This window comes from Maylandia zebra, linkage group LG22, assembly GCF_041146795.1.
Source record: "Maylandia zebra isolate NMK-2024a linkage group LG22, Mzebra_GT3a, whole genome shotgun sequence".
NCBI classification, from domain to species: domain Eukaryota; kingdom Metazoa; phylum Chordata; class Actinopteri; order Cichliformes; family Cichlidae; genus Maylandia; species Maylandia zebra.
Genome location: NC_135187.1, coordinates 16,546,534 through 16,574,396, shown reverse-complemented (window position 1 = coordinate 16,574,396; position 27,863 = coordinate 16,546,534). Strand labels below are relative to the sequence as shown.

General features: G+C 40.7%; 1 protein-coding gene and 1 long non-coding RNA gene across 3 annotated transcripts in view; one reads left to right on the top strand and one right to left on the bottom strand.

Moving 5' to 3' along the window:
* LOC101468472 (teashirt homolog 1) overlaps positions 1–27,863 on the bottom strand; it is a 148,451-nt gene that overhangs the window by 30,548 nt on the left and 90,040 nt on the right. The window contains exons 1-2 of one of the 2 annotated variants that reach the window (XM_004549146.5): positions 815–1,320; positions 38–645 (exon numbers count right to left, since the gene is read on the bottom strand). In XM_004549146.5, coding sequence (XP_004549203.2) covers positions 38–77 — 40 coding nt within the window. In that variant the 5' untranslated portion in view covers positions 78–645; positions 815–1,320. Of the gene's footprint in view, positions 1–37; positions 646–814; positions 1,321–27,863 lie in introns of those variants that run through there. The other variant, XM_012918561.3, reaches the window with a different exon arrangement.
* On the top strand, positions 2,095–8,265 carry LOC143414721 (uncharacterized). Its single transcript, XR_013095412.1, has 3 exons — positions 2,095–2,289; positions 3,854–3,937; positions 5,814–8,265. It is a non-coding gene; the product is annotated as an uncharacterized LOC143414721 (long non-coding RNA).

The window sequence follows — 27,863 nt, the reverse complement described above, 5'->3', positions numbered from 1 at the left end:
GGGGGTGGGAGTGTTCGGTTGCAGAGCCGGGGCTTACCTGCTGACCGCCGCGGTGCTTGCTGCTTTCTCCTCGGCATGCTGCTGCGAGACTTTCCGCTGGACTTTTCATGCAGAGATCAAAATAGCGGACGAGCTGGAGAGGAAACCGGCGCAAGGCGACGAAATCAGAGCCAGCAGCGGTTCATTGGGCTCTTCGGCTGGGGACGATGCTGAAGAAATGTTTCTGAGATTTATTTTGATCGTTGTTATTATCGGGCTGTCCGGCGAGGAAAACGATGCGGATCGTTTAGAGAAGAAAAAAGAAAAAAGAAAGAAAATCAAAAGGAAAAAATGGGGGCTCGTCCTTTAACTTCTGCCAGAAGAACTCATCGCAGGCTGGCGTGCTGAAAACTAGCAGAAAGCTCCGTGCGGATCTCAGTCTGTCGGGCAGGGATTATATGGGAGAGCTGCCTGAAGCCAGTCGCCTCGTTTCCATCAAAAATACGTTCGCCCCGCTGGCTGGACAATTTCATCCCCCCGTAAACAGCAAGAGTGAAGAAAACGGAGATCCGGCTCGTGCGTATTAACTCACACTCCGCGGTGAAGATGAGTCCAAAACTGCGATCTCTCCCTCCGTCCAGGTGCCACAGCTCCGGTCTCCTCCAGCTACAGGAGGAAATCAGGAGGGGAGAAAAAAGGAGAGGAAAGAGTGACACGTTAGGCGGGCTGGGTGTATGTCAATCAGTCAAGTGTGAGCGTGTGGAAACCCCGGAGCAATCAACTCACATCCCATCTCCCTGAAAGCACCCACTGGATAAAGAAACAGGCTACTCACATACGCTTACCGCCCGACTGTCAACACGGACACTTGACGAATTTGTCACAAAGTCATCACAGAAAAAAAAAAGATAGAAAGAGGAAAAAAGCGAGCAGATTCCGGGTCTCAGCTGTTATTATTCCCTGATTTTTATTTATTGTTATTATTTATTTTAAAGGCGCAAGGGGGAGCGTCCCCGGATATTTCTCCGCAGTGAAATGTGCGCACATTGGTGATGCGTGGTGCGTTCCGACAGCTCCCACTGATAGACAGACACATCCAGCTGCCTTTCCGGCCTCTCCTTTACTCCACCCCTCCACAAGCGTCACCCTGACAGTCAGAGCCCACCTGTCAATCTGCGGCTGTTAATTGTTCACTGGGACGGCTTTCATTTCAACGCCCTGCTGTCCCCAAGAAAGGTGCGTCCTGTTCCTGGACACACGAGGAGGCGATGTGCAACCTCGTTTCCAGACAATAGAAATGAGAGGTGCCTGGAAAAGTAAGAAAAGTGTGTGTGTGTGTGTGTATGTTTGTGTGAGAGAGATATTTGATGTAACAGTCACTGCTACACAAACTTACAGCCAAATAAAGTTTTAAGTGAAATGAGGACTCGGGGCATATCTTTTACCTACAGAAAATACATTTGTTGATTATTTTTGAAGCACCAGGCAGATGTTATTGATCCTACATAATAAAGAAGATATTTGCCAGGCCAGGCTAACCGTTAGATTTGCAACTTCAAGCATCAAACACACAATAATTCAACTACAAGCTGCTTGGAATCTGGAGGTTTTTTTTTCTAATAATGTATAAGAATATAAATTTCTTTCAACGTTTTACTTGGAGAACAGGAAAAAATAATGTTTGCACTTGAGTTTTCAGCTAGATAAGATGCTGCTGCAGCATTTCCTTTGTCAGTTTTTGGTCTCAAAGTTTTGCAAAAACAAAACCAAAAAAATGTGGATATTTTTGGTGACCTCTTTAGGGGGACAAAGAAGGCTGAAGATCGATTCGTTACACCTTTTTAAAGTGGGGCTTCTGGTGAGGGAAGGGGAGGGGCTCTGAATCCGCGAGAGGCTCCATTAATAGCCTACACTCCATCCTAACTATTATCCACCATAAAGTGTTTATAAAGAGCACACAATCTCGGCTAGTGTTATTTCTAATGAGGCATCATGGTATAGCCGACTGATGCGGCAAGCGCCGAGGAGCACGGTGAAGGAGAGGAGGAAAAGTCTGAAATTTGCTTTACACTGAGCCCGATAGAGGGTGCGGTGATAATCACAGCATAACTTGGATGCCATGAAATCTGGCACAGACTGTGTGCGCTCCGTCTGCAGCCAGGCGTCGGACTTATTATTCATCCAGCTACACCGGCTTCAGTTCAGGCTGTAAAGCAGAGGGTTTGGACCGGATCAAGGAAGAAACTGGATTTAAAAAAACCCCCAAAACAAATCTCCCAGCCGTTCCACTCCCGCTTTGACTAATTCCGGGTGAGTTTCCTAATTTATCCTTCAGGTAATTTGGCGTTTTCACAGTGACCGGGTAGTAAGTATGGATCACGAACAGCAGAGAAGTTTTCTGCTTCTCGACTGACGAGTTTATTTTGGAGCAAGCCTCCTATCTGTCTGCAGAACTCCTAATCTGCGCAGGGAACACGTCTGAGGTGGCTTATTATATGGTAAAAGAAATACCAAGTACCGCCCCAACATCTGTCTGTCCCTGCCTGGCTGCTGATTGATGGAACAGACTTACGTCACTAATATTTCCATCTCAGAGTCTGCGGACAGACAGGAGAGCTGCTTTTCTCCATCTTATGGTGCTTTTCATATAAAGCTAACACAGCTGTGGAATATAAACACACACACACACACACACATTTCTGTTTATTTAGACTGATTAGTAGGTTTCATTTCCTACATTTTTGAACGTGAACACACATTTACTGGAAAACAAATGTAATGATTTAATATCTATTGTTTTGTAGTATATGTTATCCTCATTATAATAATTCTGATTGTTGCCATTAACTAACTAGTAAACATCTTACCTTTGCTTATTCTTATATATGTTTATGCTGCATTGCTGTGTTTTGTGATGAAGCTATTAATGCAGTAATATAGAACCAGTTTGGCTGCATAGCCACCGCCACAAACTAATCCACTGCTAAAAAACAGTAATAAGCATCAATACTAGTATAATGAAAAACAAAAGTTTGATCAGTTTTACATTTTCAGATATATGCTGAACTTTAAAATGCTACAAAGAGGTCACGGAAATCTAATCTGAATTGAGTCAATAATGATGAAATATGAAATAGAAAGAATGTAATAGTTGTTTAAAAATTTTTTTAAATAGATTAATTGACATTAACTTTTGATCTTTTGCATCTGTAAGAATTTTGCGGAGGGGCAGCAAAAGGCTTAGAGAGGAGACGGCCGTGCAAGAGCTGATCTGAGGCCGGGGTGGGGACGTGTGGTTCAGGGAAAAGGGCAGAGAGCCATCTCAGCACTTAAAACATCCCTGCACATGCACTGAGACGCTGCAGTATTGTTTCTTTTCCCATCTTTTTCTCTTATTCCCTCATCTTGTTTGAGGACGCGTATACGTTAGTGACCTTGGAGCTGAATTTCAACAGCCTGTTGAAACACACACACGCGCGTTTTAATAAATGCCCCTCTCCGTGTAACCTCTCACCTAACATATAGGGTGTTAGGTGTACAAGTGAAAGTCGGTGTCTTGCGATTTGGAGATTGTGATCCAAACTGCTCGCTATAGTAGATCCTCTAACTGTGATTCAGCCACTCGTGTCCATGTGTGCGAACGAGAATTGCCAAACACAGAAACAGTTGTTTCCCGCCTCCCACCCCCAACTTGTACACACAAAGCACCTTCCTCCACTTAACTACAGCTCACTGACAGCACGATGACATGTCACGCATTTTCTGCATGGAGATAGCCTCTCAGAGCTGTGAGAACATCCATGCAGCCTCTGTGTATATCTACATACGTTATAGTTTTTGCTTCCTTTTGTCTCCTTCCTTTTCCTCTTTCTAGGTCTGACATGATGATGCAAAGCAAAGCTGTTTATACAGTCTAGCGGATCACAATGCAAACAAGTCCTGCGGGTTGTCAAATCAGGTGAGGCACTTTGAAAACACTGATAGTCTCAGATGACCAAATAATGCCAAACGCAATTATTTTGCCGAGCGAATGCTGTTACTTTTAATAACGACTGTGTTGTTGCTCTAGCTGCAGTCAAAAGTAATCTGTGAATTATATGCCGGACTGGCGTATACATAAAGAACACTGAGGAAAAAGTAGGAAATTATATGTGTATTTGTTTACTGTTTCCAGGCAGTGTAATGGTCATTTTTAAATTCAGTTTATACTATTGATAAGAGAGCTCAACAGCAGGGCTCTGTTACTATTTAGACCTAGTTTTGTACGCCGTCTAATACATTTTTGTAGAATCTAAAGTTGTTAAAAAAGTGAATAAATCCACTTATGCCTTGAGGTTTGTTCTTTCACATTTTGATCAAATTTGTGCACAGTACCCTCGTACTTGGCACTCAAACACACAACACAGTAAACATCCATTCATCCATCCATTGTCTTCCACTTATCCTCTTAGTTTCTTCCTCTTTTATCTTTTCCTTCAGTACTATTTCAACTCTTGTGCTCCATTTGTTATCATCTTTGTCATCGTAGTCAGCATCTTAGAGAGCATTGTTGGGGGGAAAAAATCGAAATAAAATAAATAAATAAAAATATGTGTTTAGGCCACACACGGTTTGTTTACTTTTACTTTGGGGAGGGTGGGCAGTGTCAGTTTGTATTGAGGCTACGCAAACTGTGACGTTCTGTTAATTCTGCCACTTTAGTTTACAGTTTGTTTGATTTTTGTTTTAAATGGGAAACTTTATACAAAAAAAAAAAACTTTATACAAAAAGTATAACTTTTATATATCTGAGAGATAAAAATTTTTTTTGTAAATGTCTTTAGTACTTCAAGAAGGAATTGTTGTAATTTTTTCCCATTTGATGAATTACACAATGGACCACACCAACCGTTAGTTTAATAATAAGCTAAATGATAGTTAACACACCAGAACTATAAATGTATATCAGCGGATAAATTATTAATACTAAAAAGGTTTTGAGACTAACATAATCTGCAGGATTGCTTTATTCACATTTTAGAAACATATCTGTTACCCTTAGGCATTCATTTGTGCTTTTATTCTGAAAAATCTATGCTTATCATTTCAGTTTAAGGATCTATTTTATGTAATCATGCTAATGGCAAAGATTATTGGAAAAAAAAAATCCTGCTGGAAAAAAGCATGAATTTAATGCCTTCCTCTTAATATTTATAAATAATTAATGCGGCGTTGCATATTTTTGGCCTGTGGCTAACCGTTCAAGCTTTTTGCAGCCAAAGACCTCTGATGTCAAAAGGTTTGGGCTCTGCTGGCATACAAGTATGATAAGTGCACTGCAGATTTGCTGTTGGGGGTGTTGTTACCGTCTGCAGGGCACACTGCTGGACTCATAAACGCATTTATAGTGGACTGAAATAGGGTGTAATCTTTGCTTTTAGAATCGTTCAAATAAGTTAAGATTTCGAATGTTGAAAGCTCACGGCTTATGATAATACCTCTCCTCATAATCTTGAATAATCTTCAATCAATGAAGGGTCCTATCAGATTCCCGACAATCATTGACAGCCCGAATATAAGAATATATAATAAAAAATTAATAAAGAACAGGCTCTAACTTTGACACGAGATATATCTCCACATCTATCAGATAAGACTGCATAATTAAAATGCCAAGTGTGAGTATGGAGTGAAGGAGAGGGTTTTGTTTTTTTTTATATTTTTGATATAGAGATTTACTTTTTCCATGACTTGTTTAAAGTGAAGAGTTTAAAAAAATGTGTTGCTGTAGTTTTGACAATGCAATTAAAGGTTTGTAATCCCCACCTGGGCTTTTTTTTTTTTGATTCTGTCAGTTTGGACGAAGAACGTGATGAAGTGCTGTGCAGCGGTGACAGATGCAAGTTTATTAAAGGATTGGAGTCTCGGAGGGATTCGAGGTGTTATTTTACAGCATGCAGAACCTGAACTGAGCCGCTTCAGCTTGTTTACATTAGCTGTGGCGGAAACAAAGTATGAGCAAAGTAAATGCAGAGCATCAGGATGCCCCCCCCCCAAAAAAAGAAAAAAAAAAAACCCTATTTAAACGCTACACACCACCACGGGTCAAACGTTACTCAGGCAAACGGTGTAAACGACGAGATTTCCCACTTCCTCAAACAACCTTGCTAAAAATCCGTCCCAACTTGGCTGAATAAAGTGACATATTTCACATTTCAAAATACCAGCCTCTCTGACACGCACATTCCTTCCCTCTCCTCCTCCCTTGCCTTTTGTTTTCCTTGACACGTGCGCGCCAATTAGCATTTTTCAGCCATTAAGGAGGAAAGAGAAGCAGCCAAATGTTTGTCTCTCCCAGCTCTTTTTCCGACAAGAGTTTTCGAATGTCAGTGAGGGAGGGGGGAGAAAAAAGAACATTCAGACAGAATGTGGAATATTATCCTCAGTGTTAACATTATCTTCTTCACATAACAATTACCAGTAGCTTTGTCTGGGAAACTGGTGTGACAACGCAACCAATTGGGTTTACGAGAGCAGTCGTCAGTCCATATTTAGAGCAATTTAAAATGATTTTCAGCGAGAGTACACAAGCAGTCGGGATTACTTTCATCTCCAGTGACGTCATGTAAACCTGTATAACATTTCGTTTTGTGAATTTTTTTATATTTTGACTTCTAAGCACAATGAGCTCCTTTCAACCGCGTGCGGTAAAACGTAAAGCAGTCTGCAAGAACTACATCTTAATGCTAACTCGGGCAGTAAGACGATAGATAGATAGAAATCGAGCATTTTTGTCATCAGGTCCTCTCGTGTGTCAAATTAGGGCGTCCTAATCTTTTCCTTTTACTCTTGAATTTAAATCTGCAAATCTCATATTGCACACATCCCTCGCTGCGGGGCTTTCGGCTGCTAAAATCTGTCACCGCAGCTGGTGTGTCGTACATTAAGGGAGAAAATGCTCTTAAAAAGGTGCTTTTCTGACATTAACATGACTTGTGTGCATAGCGCCGGTCGATCTGTGTAGTTTGAGGCATATATTTATGAATAGGAACCTTTAATTAGGGCTTGTGTTTCCTCCCTAGTCACATTGAGGGATGGTCCTCGCCGACATTCATTAATGATAATCACCAAGAGCGATGGCATAGCTACAGGCCAAGTCTCAGGGGAGCCGACACTTGAAAAGAAGCATTAAATTACACAGAGGGACTCTTTAATTGCAAAAAGGAAAATATATAGCCATCATTGTTAAATATGATCTTTTGTAAGCCTTTACTGGTTCAAGGATTTGTCCCAGGGTTTTCTTATCCTCACATTCGTTTAAACGAATCTAGGGCCACAGTTTAGCCGTAATACGTCACAGAACCTTCGCGCATCGAGATGTTTGCCTCGGTTTTATGTATCGCAAACAAAGCACCAGCTGTAAATAAATCTACAGCAAAACCTGAAATCTCAGCAAACCTGCACGTGGAGACGTACAAATCTCAAAGATGATTAATGCAAAAACATCTACGTTGTGTTTTTGAAAGTGCCTGAAATTGTACATGGGCTTTCGCTACTTAAACGTGTCTGCGATTCAAGCGGAGCGTGTGAGCAGTGGAAACAGGCTGTCGGGGAGGCAAATAAAGGAGAAAAAGTGTTTCTGTTCCCAGATTCTGTCGTTTGGCAATAAAATGGTCTTGATATAAATAAATAAATAAAAGTTATGCATGAACACACACACACACACGCATACTCATACACACCCAAACTCCTGACCTAATTGCTCAGTCTCATTCAACTAATTAATCACAGCTGACTTAACATGGTGACAAGGTTAGGTAGGTGACATTCTCCAAAAAATCCTGTCTTTCTGTCTCCTCTGTTGCTTTTTTCCTTTTTACCCTTATTTATTAACCATTTCACCCCTTCTCTCAGATTTTTTTAAACAGGTCCATCTTTTTAAATTTTTTTGTCCTTTTCACTTCTATCCTTCTTTCCATCTTCCTGCTCTTTGTGTAGTTTTTGTCTCTTTCTGTCCTTCCTATCTCTGCCCCCCCTCACCATCAAATCATGTCTAGTAAAGGAGTAAATGGGAGAGCATAACTTGGCCCACATCTATTTTTACCTGTTATTGAAGGTGGATGTGTGGGGGGCCCTAGCAGAGGTGAGAGTGGGCATGCTCGGGAAAGAGGCGTGTGTGAGTGTGTGTGTGTTGGTGGTGGTGGGGGGTTAGGGGCGGGGTCACAATGCTCCATTAATCAAAAAGAATGACACTCATGTCGTCCGTGACAACCATCCTGCCACCCGTACGTCTCTTCCCCTCCTCCTCCATCCCACTCAAACAGGACAACTTTAGTGATGGGGAGGGCGAGAAAGAAGAAGTAGAAGAAGAAGAGAATGAGAGGGGGGGCTGGGGTGGGCAAACTTTATTAATCAAGCATCTCAGATTAATTGTTATGAAGTGTCACCCATAAATTCTCCATTTGGATTTAATAATCTTGGAGGTAGACTTAACAATCTCTGTCGTGATTTGAGTTTTATTGAAGAGGCTGCAGAGAGAGAGAGGGGGAGAGACAGAGCGAGAGAGAGATGCAGTGACACAAATAGCTTCTCAGCGGACAGTCCCTCTCCGCATGACAGTTATGAAATACAATTATCAGCAAGATCTGCTTAAGAATTCATCAACTGCACCCTGCCTTCCAAGGAGAGAAGGGGAAAAAATATCCTACATACAAAGCAAGTCTTAACTGATAAGTCTTCTCTTTTCCCTGCAGCCCTTAAACTATCATTTCAATTCCTCTGTCTCAGACATGTTAAGTCACTGTAAAGGTATGGTACACGTGTGTCTTTGAAAGCTCCCCGAGCCTTATATAAAGCATAAATCACCAGGTAATCAGGGACTACGGTAAATGACACACCGCACGCAAACCGGCATGATAGCGAGCATCTCGTTTGAAATGTACAACCCGTTGGTTTGCGTCAGGGTCAATATTAGCAGTTAATCTGTGCGTGCGGTGAAAACATACTGTCAGTGAATTGTACAACACACTGTCAGCTCTCAAAAGTAACGGAATCATAAAAAGGCAAATGATTTCAATCAGCTGTCGTCTAATTGCAGTCGCATCTTTTGAAATGGATGAAGAACGGCCACTATGTAGGTTGACAGTATGCATAAAATTAGCATAGCTTTGCATATTGCAATTCCATTAGTGGTAGTGTTATTGGAGGCTTGGGCTTTCCTTCTTATTGCACAGTGGCATTGTCTTAAAGGGACACGGGCAGGATGATAGTAAAAGATAAGAATCATTAGGACTCAAAGCGGAGCTAATTTCTACATCAAAGAGCAGAATCTCGCATGATAACGTCGTCCGATACGAGGAAGGTGTTTTATAAGAAAAGCGCTCTGACAAAAGACAGATCTGAGAAATGGAAAGGGGCTCTGTCTTTGCTCAGAATATTAATGGTAAGTCTTTCTGTGACCGTTTTTGGAAAATGCCGGTGAAGCTTGTTAAACATGTGCCTTTAACTACACTTTCCCCTGCGCGAGATATCGTCCTGATCAATGATGCCTCGCCCGTGTGAAAAATGACTATAGCTGGATTCACGGTAAATGTTTTAGCTATCAACACTCCTTCATGGCCAATCCCTCACTGACACTACATCCTGGCGGCAGCCTGGTTAAATCCAAGCCCGTCTTCTCCCATCAGTGATTGCAGTCGTCAGCCGGTGATGTGTGGCTCCTGAGCGATGGCGTCGCTTCTGGCTCATCGGTTTCGGTGAGTTGCGAGCGCTAATTCAGCGAGGTGGCGGAGAAATTTTCTAATAATTTTGTGACACTGGAGCACCGCAAGAGGCCAGACCACAGACAGTTTGTTTACACTCACTTCGATAATGTAATTAAGACCAGAGTAAAGCAACACAAATTACTACAACTACCATGTGAACTTTTTTTAATTATATGAATTAAAGTCATAATCAGGGAGCATCAAACTCAATTAAGAGAGCTCGATTGCATGTCAGTCTCTTCCATCACTCATGTCAGTTTAAGTCTTTATTAAGCCAAGGAAAGCAGTTTGTTTAAAGCGATGCAAGGATTCTTGAGGAAAGAGCCAACATTTTGCTTCTTGAGCTTAGCAATCTGACAATTCACAGACTAGCCATATTGTTCTGCAGAGACGTACAGTGGCCGTGCATTAGTCACTGATATATGTGTAAATATACTGCTTGTTTAAAACTGCAGCTACTGTAGGCACAACCAGGTGGGTACCATTAAGCACACCCAGCTCTTTAATGTGCATTTAACCCTAAAAGAAAGGAAATGCCACAAATGCACACCAAGAAAACAAATACAATGTGTCTTTTATACAATTAAATGATTGAATACAATTTTTCTGCATGCAAAACCTTAATGCTGTTCATGTCCATGCAGTTCATGCGTCTTCCACTCAAGCAGAAAGCCCCAAACATGCCATTAGGGCTGGGCCATATCATACCATTCACGGTAATACCGGTATAATGTTGGGCAATGGTAAGAAAATGAAATATCGCAATAGAATATGGGTAAAACACGCATGCGCAGTGCCTTTGTTTTCATACGCAGATGGCGGAAAAAGCATGGCGGTGACAGAGAATGAGAAGGGCGAAAGCGGATCGTTGGATGAACCAGAATTGGTTTGTAAAAATGCTGCAAGTTCAGTGGTGTGGAGCTGGTTTAGCTATCGTCCGTATGATACACAATAAAGCAATATTTTTGGTAGAGCATGCTAGCAGGCCGTCGTTATTACCGTGTTTTTTGGAAAATATGGCACACTTAAAATCAATCTTTTGATTTTTCTGAAAATCAACAATGCCCCTTATAATCAGGGGTGCACATAAGTGGTCGCTGTCAAAAAAAAAAAGACCCGCACCAGATAAGAAGGTACAATGCGCGTTTGCGTACATAAGATTTTCTGGAGGAGGACAGACATTTGTTTAGAACTCTTAAAGATGTCGAAGCAAGCTCCTTTAAGCAATTACTTTGGTGTTCCTCCACCTCCAAAGAAATGTCAGAAGGAGTCCGAACCGCGAAAGAAGCGCGTATTCTCGGAAAAGTGGTTGCAGCATGTGAGCTGGCTTCAAACAAATGATGAACGCACAGAGATGTGGTGCAGAATATGCTGTGAAAATCCCACTCTAGCGGACAACAACAGTGCCTTTTATATGTACGGAAACGCGCATTGCAACTTCTTATCTGGTGCGCGTCTTTTATTTTGACAGCGAATGCGCACCTGCGGACCACTTATGTGCAGCCCTGCTTATAATCCCGTGTTGTTTATGTATGAATTCTGGTTGTGTTTACTGACCTCGAAACGATTTTATGTGGTACACGGCGCTCAAAAATCTGTCAAATGTTTCAGTACGACTTTGCTAAGCTACGAACCCGCGCCGCTTGATGGATTGTCGGAGCATTACAGCTATCGTAGGCAGGAGTCTCGCGGAGTGATACGTACTGTGCGTCAACATAATATTACTGTATTGTGTGTGTATAACCTCTTTTTAAGTTTTGTGGATATTATACATGGTTATGCTGAGGATATGTCGGCCGATTTCCACCGGAAATGCCTTTTGGTTAAACTGTCAGCGAGAAATTTGCATTTGCACTGTTAAATTTTTATATAACTTTAATCCACATAAAAACAGCTGCTTGTTTAAGTGAAAATACATTGATGGGTTTTTTTTGCACTAATAAAGTTGAGGAGTTGTAAAGTATTTTGTCTAGTGTCAATTATATCATCAGTTATATCGTTATCGCAAATTTTCAAATGTATATCGTGATAAATATTTTTGGTCATATTGCCCTGCTCTAGATGCCATGGTGGTATTTTTTTCACTTAAAACAAACATTTTGAGAAATTAATATATAACAAGCTTTGTTTTCATTTACAAATACCTTTTTTTGGTCAAATTTGAGATTTCTAAGACAGCGGTCCCCAATCTGTTTTGCGCCACGGACTGGTTTATGTCATTTAAGCATTTAAGGTGTTGCGGATAAATACAAAAAATTAAAACCAGTACCGGTACCAAAAAAAAAAAAAGATTTATTCAGAAAACGGGAAAAGATCCAGGGAAACTGAGTTAATGATAAAAATAATAAATAAATAAAGATAAAAACTGATAAAAATCCCAAAAACCATAAATTTCACACCCGAGCCTCAACTCTCGCGGCCCGGTACCAAACGAATCACAGATCAGTACCTGTCCGTGGCCCGGGGGTTGGGGACCACTGTTCTAAGATCTTGATTGGCTGGTGCTTTGACTCATTGTGTGCTGGAGCATACTGTATACTGGTTTCACATGTGCTCGTGTGGTGTGACGTCGTAGGTGCTGGCCCTGGCACTTCATGCATGCAGTATGCAGGTCTCCCAAGACAAATAGCAGGATCCTGTGATGTTGGCATGGGCCCAAACTTTATTAAATATATACATTAATATATTATATAATAATATATTCCTTTTCTGAGCAAAGCATAAACCTGGTTTATGTTATAGAAAAGGTGTGCGGCAATCCGTTTCACCATCTTTTCCTAAAACTGTAAAAACTGCAAATACAATCAAAGGCTTTGCTTGCTACCATTAGCATTTGTGTTTCTGATTAAAATAACAATGTCTGTGAATGCTTACTGAAGTAGTCATGCTAATCCAAAACAGCGCTTTTCCCGTTTCACTACATGCTCTTTTTGTTTTGTTTTAACCCAAACCCCGAATTCCAGGTTGTTTTTGTGTACAAACTGTAAACCAAACCTCAGCTACTGCACTGCCAAAGGAAAAGGGCTGTCATCAGATCAGAAAATGCTTTGATGTGTGATTTGTTCTGTATTTTCTGTGTTTTCCACCATTTCCTCTTTGGTATGTTTACCAATCAGCTATTAAAGCGTTGAACTTTGTCACGTTTTGTGTTTTGCCCACAGTTTTTGAAATCATTTAATGTTTTCTCCCACCTGGAAATCACTCATAAAATCGGATCGTGAGATACACTTCCTAGTGAATAAAAAATTAAATAAAGGATCAAGTCTCCTCTTCTATGCCTACTTTCTTCATTGCGTCTGCCCCGGTGGTCAAGGACACCCGTATCAGTGGACGCCAGGGTAGGCCCCATCCATCAGAGAGCTACGTGTAATGGAATCAACCGGTGACAATGATCATCAGCACTGCAAACAATGGCCCATAAACATCAACTGACAAGTGGTCAAATGTGAGAAAAGCGAGATGGGGGGGCTGGGCGAGTGTTTGAAGGTTTGTATATGTGTGCGCACCCACACATGTGAGTCTTTCAGACACACACACACAGACAAGGAGAGATGGAGAGGGACTGTAACATAAGGTGAGGCTACTGTAGAGTAGCAGAGAAATGGTGAGGAGGAGAATTCCCCCAGGGGATGATGTGGCGGACCAACCCACTACCTCTGAAAACAAGAGTCCCCCCTTGGGTGGGAGTTCAAACATTTCTCTACCTACTTCCTACTTTCTCTTTATTTTTCTTCTCTCTTCTTTAAGATTAGTTTTCCTGGGAGTTTTATCAGATTGCTTGCAGCGGTGAGGGTCAGGAGAAGAGAGATGGCTCTACTATACACGTTTTTTTGTTTTCTTTAATGACAATTCTCAAAAATACTTCCAGCCAAAGGCTTAAAAATCGCCTGTTCTTAATACGTGGCAAATCATTACTTTCCTTTCTCCCTCAGTCAGCGTTAAATAAAACCCAATTAGAGAGGCAGAGGATTTCAAAGAAAGCAGAATGTTTTCTTTTTTTTTACTCTATTCATCTTAAGTTTCCATCACAAAAAAAGTAGTTGCTTTTGTCAGACGGGGTGTTTCGTCACTCCTTTTTTTTTGTCAGCTGGTTTCTCACTCTGTAATACTCTCTCTCTCTCACACACACACACACCACTTTAATTAGCCACCATTTGTCTCAGCTTTCCCTCTTTTTCTCTGTTTATTCAAACGTCAGGAATGACACTGGCCAATTAACGCAGTATGAAATAGTTTAGCCCTCTGCAACACTTGGAACAGTACAAACCAAGTGAGATATTTGCACCGAGCTCAAGGACCGGTGCGCTGTGAGAGCTGAGGTGTAAGGAGGGGGATCGCTACAGTAGCATTTGGCAAAGACATTTTTGTTGTTTTTCTTTTTATAATCTAGCAGGAGGGTCATTATTGTTTGTATAATTTTATTTCAGACTTTCAAAACAAAAGACGACTTTGTTATTGGCACAAAGCGCGTGCAAAGTTTGAAAGCGTGGATCATTATTTCGTGTTTTGTCATTAGCGGCAGGCTAAATTGACCCTGAGATTGCCTCACTCTTCAAAAAAACCCAACAAAATCCTGAAATTTAGGGCAACAGCTGGATAATGGGTGCTGCAGTGATTTACTAATTGTCTTCCGGACTCAGATTAATAATTGGCAAAGCTTTAGCTGAAGTGCACATCTAAGTAGTCTTTGTCGTGGACTTGTATCTTCAGAAAAAAAAAAAGCACAAAAGGCAGCTGAGACGATATCATTACCGCTCTTTCCAAATTGAAACAGTCATCGAGAGCGTCTTTAAAATGTCTCCGGAAGCTTTCTTTTTCTTTTTTTTTGTCGAGTGCAAATGACATCTCGCTCATTTTGCTGTTGGCTACATGACTGATGTGTTGAATAAGACAGTCCGTTTTGATGCTTTTGAAGGATCCCGGTTTGAAGTATATGATTCTGAAGTGCCAGCATATGCTTAGCGAGATAAGTAATTTGACACACAGACATCACAGCCCGCAAATCTTTCGTCTGGCTGCCTTGAGTGTCCACGTCGGGCGCTTTTTCAAGAACACTTTACAACTGTCACAACTGACTGTCACCGTGCAAACGACACATGCAAACGAACTCATTTTGAACACAGATTAAGACAGCTGTCATATCAAAAAAAAAAAGTATAAATCCAAGCTAAAAATAACATTAATTTGATCTCTAGCGGTTTTTAAAAATTAATTTGCTATTTAGGAACCAAAGCTTCCTCCTTTTTAGCATCAGTTTGTTCATTAAAGTAATTAAATTAACTACTTATCCTCGGGATTGATGCTAGATATAAGGCAGCAGTCATTGAAAGCAACACAGCAATAACACAGCCACTCAGAAAGTCTTCCCCTGCTGCTTTTCCTTTCTCTCTCTCTCTTTTAGAATAAGACACATTTGACAGAGTCACCTACCCTAACATAAATAGACAAACACTGAATACTACTAGACACAGCACATAGCATGCATACACATAAACATGTGCACATTCATGCACACGCCAGCCGGTGGGGTCAGAGCTGCAAACGGAGTAGCTGACATTGTGGCACATCTTTGGCAGCGTTGTGCAGGTGTCGTCTGCACACAGGCTTCTGAATAAATGGATTTGAAATGATTTACCGAGGGTATCTGCCACCTGAGCACAGTCACACACACCCATGCACGGCTCCCCACATATACACCTGCTGCTACACACACACACAGCACAAACTTCTAGCCTCTCTCACTGTTCATATGGAGACGCTGACGCAAAGGCGCAAACCAAAACCAAGAGGGGAAACGAGAGAAATCTGGCACAGCGGCATCCTTTTGTATCCTTACTCACTGAATATCTGAGGTGTGTGGATATGTTAAGATGCAGTTTGAATTCTTATTTAGTGATTTACACCCATTTGCTTTCAGACGTGATGGAAACTGTTGCTGAGGTCACACTGACAATAGCCAATCCCCCGACCACTTGCTCAACTAGCACCATCAGCAAAATTAGCAGGTGAAACGCCTGCTTACATTCTAACAGGAAGAGACGCTCCTACAGAAGAAGCAGCGTGTAGGATGAATGGCTTAGGGCGAAACATCTGGATCACAGCAGCTGTTCTCACCTACAAACCGCTTGCAGTCGCCCGGGAGAAAAGAACACCTCTTTGTTTTGGGGATAAAATGCAGTTCATGTAAGTTCATGAATACACGGTGTGAGCATCCTGTGGGCATGTAAAGTACTAAGCCTGTGCATGGCATAATGCAGTGGTTCCCAAACTATTGCTAGGCTCCCTTTGTTTTACAAGAAAAATGTTCGCGCCCCCCCCCCCCCCCCCCGTGCGCACACGCACGCACAAACACATCCTCCAACCACACACACCCATATTTTGCTCCACTGCAGTTTATTTCACACCTCAAACATTTAGTAAACAATTAAGTAAATAAGTAAATAGAAGTAATCTGCAATAAATTACAGGTAGTAAGAAAATAAACTACTAACTCTTTTACGCTACGTCTGCACCTACACGGGTGTTTTTGAAAACGCAGCTGTTTCGTCCACACATAAACGCACACAACGTCAAAGGTACGTCACGCTGTGCGCCACGTTATTGTTTACATGAGATGAATTGCATAATGGCAGATATTCAGATTAACAGTGACAGTATTTTGTCTCTATCAACAAGTTTTACACGCACTCAGTTACTATTTAGAAAGGCAGAGAAGTCACGGTGTAATTATTTTACGTGTAGTTGTTCTTTTCCTGTGTAATAATATTTAACATTGCTATCAATACATTTCTTAAAAAATGCCTCTCTGTGCAAAATGGGTTCAAAAACATAAACAGCTGTCGGATACTGTTTGTCCGGGATTTGAACCGAGGGAACAAGTCGTGGCAGGATCAGCCTGATGTTATTTGTATCCCGCTGTAACTTTACTGTATAAAGAGCTAACATCTCCAAAATGTCAGGAGTAGTTAGTCTTTACGAGAAGTTTTTGTGAACTAAAAATCAAGAATGTGGGACACTGTTTGTCCGTGATTTGAACAGCCCAGTGCTGCTCCCGACACAGGGAAAACCAAATCTGCAGGGGAGACCTACCTTGGCACTTGTGCAGGTTAAGCCAAAGGGAAAATTTGCTTCACCATATTTTCTAGTCTTTGGCTTAGAATGAAGTTGGTTTGGAAACATATTCAGCGATGCTTCATCGCATGCTTTGCGTTTGTGTGGGCACCCTGTCAAAAACCTGTCCATTATGCTAGCAGTGTCCAAGCGTTGTTTTTCTTTTTCTTCCCCCTTTTCATACCCCCCTGCAATGGCTCTGTGCCCCCCCTAGGCGGGCCCCACACTTTGGGAAGGTCTGGCATAATGGATAAACTATAACCACATACCTAGCTCCAAACCTGGCATTAAAAGATGAAAATCTTTGCGCTGCTGTATTCAGTCTATTCAGTATCCAGTCTATTCAATAAAAAATTAAATATAGCAATCAAAATTTTAATTCTCTACCCTGTGAAAATCAAAAAAATCCCTTTCCGATTGTGGATTACACATCTGTCATTTGGGGGTAAGCAGCAATCCAACACTAACGCCTACGTGACACAGTATTTGGTCTGCTGTGTGGAGGTGAGTGAGATTTGAACTGTGTCCTTGACCATTAAATTATAGACCTACATGTATATATTCATATAATTCTATCGTTTAAATTCTAAAAACGCGGCCTGTTTCTAATTCAGTGAATAAATAACGTGAATGAAAAGAGACAAAATACCTGTGCAAGCCCAACCACTGGGCTAGCATCCCAAACAGCCTTTCATTACCATGTGTAGACCAAGTTTTCTCCGGTAGAAAACTAATACAAAGGATGTTACATGTTAGAAAAAAATGCAATTAGGTTATTTTAACATTTTGCTAAAACATTTTTTGACAATATGCAAAGAAAAGTCTGTCTAAGATATGTGAAAAATTATATCTCTATTTTCACATGAAACACGTGAGACATCTAGTAAGACATTAACCACATAGCAACGGTTAAGTGACTACTTTGTTTTTGTACAACTAGCCTCTGAAACATATGAAAAAAAAATGCTACAAGAACTATTGTGTGTCAGACAAACCAACAGGTGTAGTAGGTGAAGCAGGCGTTGAATCCACCAAGTCTCTTTTCGGTTTGTTACTTGCAGACAATACAAAGCAATGCTCTGTTGCAGGCACGCAGACGGTTAACATTCTAGATGTCCAGCTCTGATGGGAGACGCGTCCCCAACAGATGGGCAAAAAGAGTAAAGAGAAAAACAACAAAGTCAAGAGGGTAAAAACGGAGACATCAGAGAGATACATCATCATCTCACCTCTCTGACACTCTGTAGGGCTTGACCTTACCAGGCTGCTGGGTTGTCAGAGTGGCCTAATCAAGTAGTAGGCAGGGCCGCCAGACCTGCCCTGGTCGGAGAACACGCACAACCCTGACTTGATGAGTCCAGTCTGTGATACATGCGTGAGGGAGCATTTAAAAGTGGCGTTTTTACCTTTTTTCATTTTCACACAAACATCACAGCTGAGATGTAGGTCAAACAGCAACAGCATACACATCCAGAGTGACAGTAAAGTACTACAGAGTATTAAATACAATACTTGATGTGCCAGAGAGCCACTTGATAAATAAAGAGTTCTGCCTTTACAGATTGTGTTATACTGTTTTTGCTACATTTCACTCTAACTGAGAAAAAAAACTGCAGGGCTGAGCGAAATCAAACTCTCTCTAACACAAAAGTGCATGCAGTATTTTTTAACCCATAAGCCTTTATCTATCTATCCATATATATGTCTACTCAGTTATATCTTGATAATGGCAACGTATTTTACACAGACGCACATAACTTCAGATTTTTTTTAGACGGTGGAATTAATTCCATTGCTCCTCACAAAATCTAATTTAAAGGTGATGACTAAGAACATGAATATCATTAGAGGCGTATTAAAAAATATTATTGACCTTTCTGCGGCTGTGCGAGTGGACATCAAACCCAACTTTTTAACATCTCTCCCAAGCAGAGTGTTATTATCATATGCCGGTCTTAATAAATTATTTCTGTCACACTGTAAAATAAGTAAAAAAAAAAAAATTAAGCACAACTCTACAGTTTTATGAGCCTGTAAAGGTGAAGGCCATGCATATTAAGTTTTTCATGCACCGTGAACTTTGGAGGTATGCTACAATAGGTTACATAATTAATTTCTGCAGGAAAGCTTGAGCCATATATTTCAACATTTTTTCCCCTTATGCTTAAAGGGGGATGCTGCCACAGACGGGGGATACTGTAAAACTGGGAGAATCACCGTGGTCGTCATGTATCGAGGTTCAAAGTTCAGTTTTGCTGACTCCTATGCAGAAAATTACCACAGAAAAAGACAAACGAACAGATATAAGATGAATAAGTTTACGATAAAGTATTTAAAGACGCTGTGAAAAACAAATGGTGCTAAAGTTTTCATTTCTTTTCATATCAAGAGCTTGTTTTCACCATGAGCGATTTTTAACGCATTCATAAACATCAAGTTACACTCACCATCCTTACAAATGTGCACCTGCACACACTATTTGTACTCAGTTGTAAACCGTACAACCACATGATGAATCCACCTCAGTCGGTGCAGAAGGTGATTGTTGGCTCTGAGCGCTTGTCACTTTGTGGTTGTGCGGTTGTACTAATGCAATCATCTGGTTTACTGATGGGCTAAATTTCCACCTTCGTGACATCCGCTGAAATCATTTTGCTTCATTTCTCGTGATAATTGCTTTGTGGTGCACTTTTTCTTATTAGCAGCACCTGCTTTTACTCATTTATTCCTCGCTAAGATTTCCACTTGAGGAATGACAATGTCAGGCTTTAAGAGCCATGCGAGGTGTTTAACAAGCTCTAAATATCAGTTAACATATGAAATGCTGAATATGACTATCGTTCTAGATTAGTTTGGTGCTACTATAATATATACACTCAGAAAAAGCCTTTGATGATGTGGCCAAACGCACAGTGCAACAAAGGCCATAAATACGACCTTTTATTGGCTAAATTTCACTGAACTAGGAAAGCCTAAGTAATCAGTTTTATATCGGTTCAATTTGAGGTTCGCAGCAGATGAGAAATTGCTTTAGACCAGCAAAGACTTTTATGAGAGCAAAGTAATTTATTTAAGAACTTCAACCTGAAAAAAAAAATCACAATAATAAGTCAACGCTTTGGTCCAGTATACTTGTTACTTGCATATTTCAAACAATACCATTCTCACAGTTCGTAACCATCATGGTTTCCACACTGAATCACACAAAAGCGTCCAGTTTAGTTTCGCTGAACAGCGTACAGAGCCGAGGCTTTGGTGCTCTAAGCACCGGCATCCTGTTGTGATTTTCATTTGAGTCACAGTGTGGCAGATTGGTTAATTTGATAAGCTCACGCTCGCTCCCTCAATCACTCTCTCGCATATATTTCCCGTTTTAAACTTCATCAATGAATGCCACACTGATGCTTGTCTTATCTACATCATTAGTAAATTCTTTTAGATCCAGCTGTTTTGTGACTGCTTGTGTTCGACTTTTTTAATCTTGCCGTTTTTAAATTGATCAGTATAATTCAAAAGTGCAATTTATTATTTATTTAAAAGTAAAGTTCAGATGTTTTCGGTTGTTTGCTTTATTGAACCATATTGCTAAAATGAGACGCAGGTATTTTTCAGGCCTTTCACTCTTTGACTCTTAACCACTGGTTCCAAAATACTTTCTCTAAACTCCTGGTCCACTTGATCATGTAACAGCACTGTAGGTTCATCTCCAGGTCATTGCTTTTAATTATTGCACCCTTATTTCTTTTTTCTTTTTTTTAATTTCTCATACTTTTTATTGCCAGCTGTTGTGACAAACTGTTCTACATACTGCTATACCCATGAGCCTCTGCAGGCACTTCTATATGCCCGGGACACCTGTCATAGTAGCAAATCAAAGCAAATTCATACACTCTTTCATTGGTCCTGGGAACAAACCACCTGCACAAGCTCCAAAAAACCATCTTTAAGTAACCATCAGTCCACAGGCTGTTGCAGGCTGCCTTGTATACAGTCAGGTTGCACAAACACAGCAACCTTTGATTTTGCAAAGAGGCAGGCTTAAAGTGTTGTCACAAAAAAGCTTGCTTTTACATATAAACAGGATAGTTGTCATTAAAGTTTGATTTTTATATAGTCAGGATTTCTCAAATTTATCAGAGGACCCACATACAGTGAATCTTCATTTCTTAAATTTAAGATGTCTCATCAACTCCCTCGACCACTCGAGTCCAACATGGTGAGATCTGCCAATTTAGGAGACTCAATCCCTGCGCTAAAAATGTGTTATTTTCAGCTTAATTCCAGTGATATTATAATTTTGTTTATTTTTCCAAATTATTCTTTCTGTATTTAGTGAGGAGTCAAACAAAATTCTGCTGCAGTGACTGTTAAGTGATGTATGGGTGACATACATTAAGTGTGATACAATGGAAATGGAAACCGTAAAAAACCGTTTAAAAAAAATCAAAAGAACTAGGATTTAAATTCTTTTTTAAAAAGATGCTAATAATTGCTGGACGGATGATGACGTTCCTGCACAGTTTCATGCAGACTGACCCGCCTGGAGGAGACAACATACCTATAGATATACAGTGGGGCAAAAAAGTATTTAGTCAGCCACCGATTGTGCAAGTTTCCCCACCTAAAATGATGACAGAGGTCAGTAATTTGCACCAGAGGTACACTTCAACTGTGAGAGACAGAATGTGAAAAAAAAAAAATCCATGAATCCACATGGTAGGATTTGTAAAGAATTTATTTGTAAATCAGGGTGGAAAATAAGAATTTGGTCAATAACAAAAATACAACTCAATACTTTGTAACATAACCTTTGTTGGCAATAACAGAGGTCAAACGTTTACTATAGGTCTTTACCAGGTTTGCACACACAGTAGCTGGTATTTTGGCCCATTCCTCCATGCAGATCTTCTCGAGAGCAGTGATGTTTTGGGGCTGTCGCTGAGCAACACGGACTTTCAACTCCCGCCACAGATTTTCTATGGGGTTGAGGTCTGGAGACTGGCTAGGCCACTCCAGGACTTTCAAATGCTTCTTACGGAGCCACTCCTTTGTTGCCCGGGCGGTGTGTTTTGGATCATTGTCATGTTGGAAGACCCAGCCTCGTTTCATCTTCAAAGTTCTCACTGATGGAAGGAGGTTTTGGCTCAAAATCTCACGATACATGGCCCCATTCATTCTGTCCTTAACACGGATCAGTCGTCCTGTCCCCTTGGCAGAAAAACAGCCCCATAGCATGATGTTTCCACCCCCATGCTTCACAGTAGGTATGGTGTTCTTGGGATGCAACTCAGTATTCTTCTTCCTCCAAACACGACGAGTTGAGTTTATACCAAAAAGTTCTACTTTGGTTTCATCTGACCACATGACTTTCTCCCAATCCTCTGCTGTATCATCCATGTGCTCTCTGGCAAACTTCAGACGGGCCTGGACATGCACTGGCTTCAGCAGCGGAACACGTCTGGCACTGCGGGATTTGATTCCCTGCCGTTGTAGTGTGTTACTGATGGTGACCTTTGTTACTTTGGTCCCAGCTCTCTGCAGGTCATTCACCAGGTCCCCCCGTGTGGTTCTGGGATCTTTGCTCACCGTTCTCATGATCATTTTGACCCCACGGGATGAGATCTTGCGTGGAGCCCCAGATCGAGGGATATTATCAGTGGTCTTGTATGTCTTCCATTTTCTGATGATTGCTCCCACAGTTGATTTTTTTCACACCAAGCTGCTTGCCTATTGTAGATTCACTCTTCCCAGTCTGGTGCAGGTCTACAATACTTTTCCTGGTGTCCTTCGAAAGCTCTTTGGTCTTGGCCATGGCGGAGTTTGGAGTCTGACTGTTTGAGGCTGTGGACAGGTGTCTTTTATACAGATGATGAGTTCAAACAGGTGCCATTCATACAGGTAACGAGTGGGGGACAGAAAAGCTTCTTACAGAAGACGTTACAGGTCTGTGAGAGCCAGAGATTTTCCTTGTTTGAGGTGACCAAATACTTATTTTCCACCCTAATTTACGAATAAATTCTTTACAAATCCTACCATGTGGATTCATGGATTTTTTTTTCACATTCTGTCTCTCACAGTTGAAGTGTACCTCTGGTGCAAATTACTGACCTCTGTCATCATTTTAAGTGGGGGAACTTGCACAATCGGTGGCTGACTAAATACTTTTTTGCCCCACTGTACATGCATACATACACGGTGATCCTTATCATGAGGTAGGTGTTGTAAGAAGTCAGTTGACGGTTATACTGAATCCCAGTAAAACTGGCAAATCAGGGCAATGTCAGAAAGAATGAGGCTGGAGTCAGTTTGTATGTATCACACACTGGATCTTCACCTTTTAGAGACTTTACTGTTGGAAAACGTGAGAAGCTTCCAGAGATTCTTTCCATTGCTTTGTTGCAACGGTCATTTCCAAATCCCTTTCCTGAGTAGATTTTAGAAACAGATTGATTCTGCTTACTAAGTAACTGATTATTAAAAAAAGGAGATTAAGGAGATTCTCAAAGGCTTAGAATGAAACATACTTTGTAAAGAAAGGTGACTCTTCAGGTAAATTTTAAAGGAGGGTGTGTTGTGCTAAAGTCACACTAGAGAAGTGGTTGGAGACATCGTCCTAACCAAAATTATTGTGACCCTGTGCATTGAATTCTCACTGCTTTAAAGATGGAGAACAGGTCTACAAAATTCTTCTAAAATAATGACACAGTTGCTACAGGACAGTAAACTGCAATAAGAGCTCAGCAGCCTTACATTTATATAGGAAAATAACCACAATACAACCAGTTGAGTTCAGTCCCCTTTTGGAAAGAGGTGTCCTAGACAAGTTCAGCTTATTGGCGCATGCTGACTCAAAGTGATTGCAAAATGTTGGCAATGGAGAAAGACAACATGACTGCAGTCAGTCTTAATTGGATCATCCCATATGGAAAAGAAATAGTAAAAACTTATCAAAGACTTGCATAAGATGTGGCCTACTTCATATAGTGAATCATATACTGTAAGGCTTATATGATTTACTCATGGAAGTGGCCACTTTCTCATTACTTTCATATATTGTTTTAGTAAAGTATGCAAAACATACAAGTTTCATTTATATAACTTTTCAAGGATCTTATATCTGTTTTTACTCTTGTATGCTTTTCATACAAGTTTCACACAAGACAGATACAAACTTTATAAGATTTATATATATCTTTTCCATATGGGATGATTCGTTGAATCTGTTTGTTTGGAGACGGGTTGCCTCCCACCAGGCAACCTGTGTGCTCACAAAGAGAGTGTTGCATGATCAACCGCAGGGCAACTATTTGCAATTGTTTTCTGAATGCAAAAATGCTATTTTCACTATGTTATTTTACCCATTAGTTTTAGCAAAGCTACTAACCTGGAAAAATCAGGGGAAAAATGTGACTGTGGCAAATTCCCTTTATTTTATAGTAAAGGAAATATTTTATTCACAAAAAGAGCTTTTATGTTACTTATACAATTCTGTTTCTCAACATCAAAAGCACCATCCAAAATGGACTTAGGACTGAATGGTTGGGACAAACTGGAAAAAGAAGAACGGTTTCTTGCCATTAATGCCATTTCCTTTCAGAATTCCATGTTCTTCACAGACTTAGTCGCTCTTTAAAAGAGAACTGGTGCCTCTCATCACTAAATATTGCAGCAGCTAGTTCATGAAGACACCTTTTCCAAAGGACACCCTGTGTGCAGCTCTGTGATGACAGAGAAAATGGCAGCATTTGATGCTTCCATGGAAGAACTGCAAGCACACCGGCTACTGATCACCTAAAACTGTCTAAGGTATCAAATATCAGATATGACTGTGTGGACAAGACTGTAATCATAATGGAAATCTTATGGGTCCAGGTTTACTCGAGCGTCTTACAGAAGAACATTTATTTCAGAAAGCTCGACCACAGAGAAAGTCTGCGCACACTGTCCGCTCTGAAAGCCATAACAAGCCATTCATGTGTATTGTACATTAATCTCCATTCAACTACAATCACTATAACAGGCAAAAACTGTTTTTAATATTATGTTGGACAAATAAGTAATCCCTGTTTGTTACAATGACACGTTTTCACTCGCTGGGCATTGAGAAAGCTAGTTATTCTCACCCACCTCTGAGTGTCCTCAGGTGTGAAGTTTTACAATAGTCGTATATTTCAAATGCCTCAGCCTACTATCATCAGCTCTGCAATACAGACAATGCTGGAAACAGGCACTGCTGCTCTATGGAATCAGCCTCGACAGCTGAATGACGTCAATACGAGAAGCCAGCATTTCTCTGTACTTGACCCCTTACCAGCTAGTGTGAGCCGACACCAATATTGCTCGCTGTTGCCACTCAACTCATGACAGCTGAATGGACACAGAGGGAAAGTTTGGTTCTGTTTCTCGCTCTTCCTTATCTGCCTCTTACAACAGAAAAAACAAGCAAATCCCATGCACTTGGGGAGAAAACGACACGCAACAATGGCATCCACCAATAGCGCTGTCAAACAACGCCATCTCTCTCGGATGTTAAAAGCTTTAAGAGCTGAGGCCTCTGTGACATCCATAGCCTCGGGATGTCAAAGATGGTTGAAGACTTGAGAGCAGGCCTCTTTTTTAAAAATACTGTGTGTGGGTGTGTGAGTGTGCACGTCTCCGAGCAGCAAAAGTGACATTTGAGGGGCACTTTACAGAAGCCAGCGGTTGCTAGGGATCTTCTGTATCACCTAAAGAGCCTTTGTCAGTCATTGGAAAGCTGTCACCTTTTGGGGGGCCGATACGGTAGGGGGAGCCGGCTGACAGGTAGGAATTAATGAGAGGTGTATGACAGCAGACCTCGGTGCTCTGGTGTATGTGTGTGTCTGTGTGTGTCCACATGTGTGTGACTGAGGTCCTTTGTCTCAAGAGGATGAACCACCGTCTTTGTCATCCTGATAGAGAAAGAGGGGAGAGAGGATGTTCAAGAGAGACAAAAAGAAGATTCAAAAGATGCTGTTGATATTTCCAGATGGATAAACATGTAATCCCGTTTCAATAGCCGCTCACTAACACACATACTGATGCGGGAGTCTCATAATAAACACCTGTGTACAAGTTCAAACTGTGCATGGAAGGAGTGGCCCAGCACGTTGGCACCTTTGGTCACTTCTGCCTCCACGGCTACACGTACGACTACAAGTTCACATCCTCGCAGAACAATTTAAGATGCTCTTCAAACGTGGTGCCAAATTACATTCACTTTTACAACCATGTGTATCTGTCTGCTGTTGTGTGTGTGCGGGTTGATGTAATAATCTGTGTTCCTTTCCACATTACACAGTTCTCCATCGCAGTAAATGAGTTCTGTCAATGTTTCTGCATCTCAATTACACAACTGAAATAATAGGCAGCGGTGTGGCTAAGGAGGAGGAGGAGTGCAGGGGCAGCTCATCCACAGAGCTGAGAGATCAAACGCTCTCTTGATGACACTTGGTGACTTCCTCTTGCTTAGCAAGATGCAACATGGCCATTACTATTTATAAATCACTGGTATTTTTTAAAATCACAGAGAATAAATGTGTGTTGATACAGCGACTAGGCACAACTCAGTGATAAAGTGAGCAATGACAGATGCTGAAAGCCAGTGATAAGTCACTGTCCACGAGCTAGTGCATGTGTCTGGTTATGTGTTAAGATGTATCTTGAATGTATCTTGAATAAAAATCAACAACCCATGCAAATCACTGTATTTGAGTCAAATAACTATTTTAAATCAGAATATGAAGCGGTAATGGTAAGTATAGCAAAAATGCAGTTTTACACTCAGTGTAGACTATTTGATCACAGCCCACAAGCTATTCTTGAAAGCTGCTTGCAATAGCTTGTTTTACCTTTTAGAAGTTTTTTCTTTTTAATCTTTAATTTTGGTTGGCAAATAGCCTTTAAGTTTCATTCGTAGCACACATGAGTAAAATAACACAAACTGTTTCTTTTTTCATATGTTTTTATATCTGGATGGGAAAAAACATCACACACAGGTAATATTTCATTAGAGTCAATTTAGCTGTGGTGATGCCATGCATTTGCTGTGGCATCATTTTGATAAGCTTATGCAGCGTCACAAACTTTAAGTTTCGCCAAAATCTCCCAGTGTTCATTTTGGACTGCTTCTCCAGCACATCCTAAAGATGCTCAGAGGGGTTAAGGTCTGGACCACAGGCAAATAAAACATCGACATCTTTTAGTAGGTCAGAAAGAATAAAGTCAATGCAGAAGAGCCTTAAACCTGCAGTCTTTCTGTAATGGCCGCCAGATGGCAATAGCTGTGGTTGCAAAAAAAAACCAAAAACCTTTCTGGTCCTATGAAAGTGTATGGTAACATTTTTGTATATAGTGTCAGAATAAACTGAATTTTTATACCAAAGCTAGATGAAATCACGTTCTACAACAGCTGCTGTTGCTAGCACTGCTAAGGTTAGCCAGAATGAAAGCTAATGTGACGTCAGCATGTTTGCAGTGTTACGCATGATACAAAGTAGCGCACATTTCAGTAAGTAACATGTTTAACAGTTTTATATAACTCTTTAAAAACGCAAACAAAAATATTTGTTTGCCAGTCTGTAACTTGGTCCATTAGCATATGCTAAGTTAATGCTAAGTTGCTAAGTAATAATACGTTTTTAATGTTGTTTTTAGCGTTTTGGCTTAGCTCAGTGTATACATCTATTTCTTTTTTTTTTTTACCAAAGCAAGTGTGTTATAGTCCCATCAGTTTTGAGTATTAAATATTTTTTGTATCTAATATTTAGTAAGATCACAACTGAACATCAGCAAAATACTAATGACAAGAAGCGTCCATGAGCTTGTCTGACTCAATCTTAAAAAATCCGCAAAACTAAAAACAGAACCTTTATTACACTGAAATTTGGGTTCATAATAATTTTCATTTGTGTTTTAAACTATTTTAACATTCTTTAGTGATGAAAGCAAAAGCCAGTCTGAAACATGTCAAGGACGGAGTATAATTATCTTGCTACAAGGCCCGACTGAACT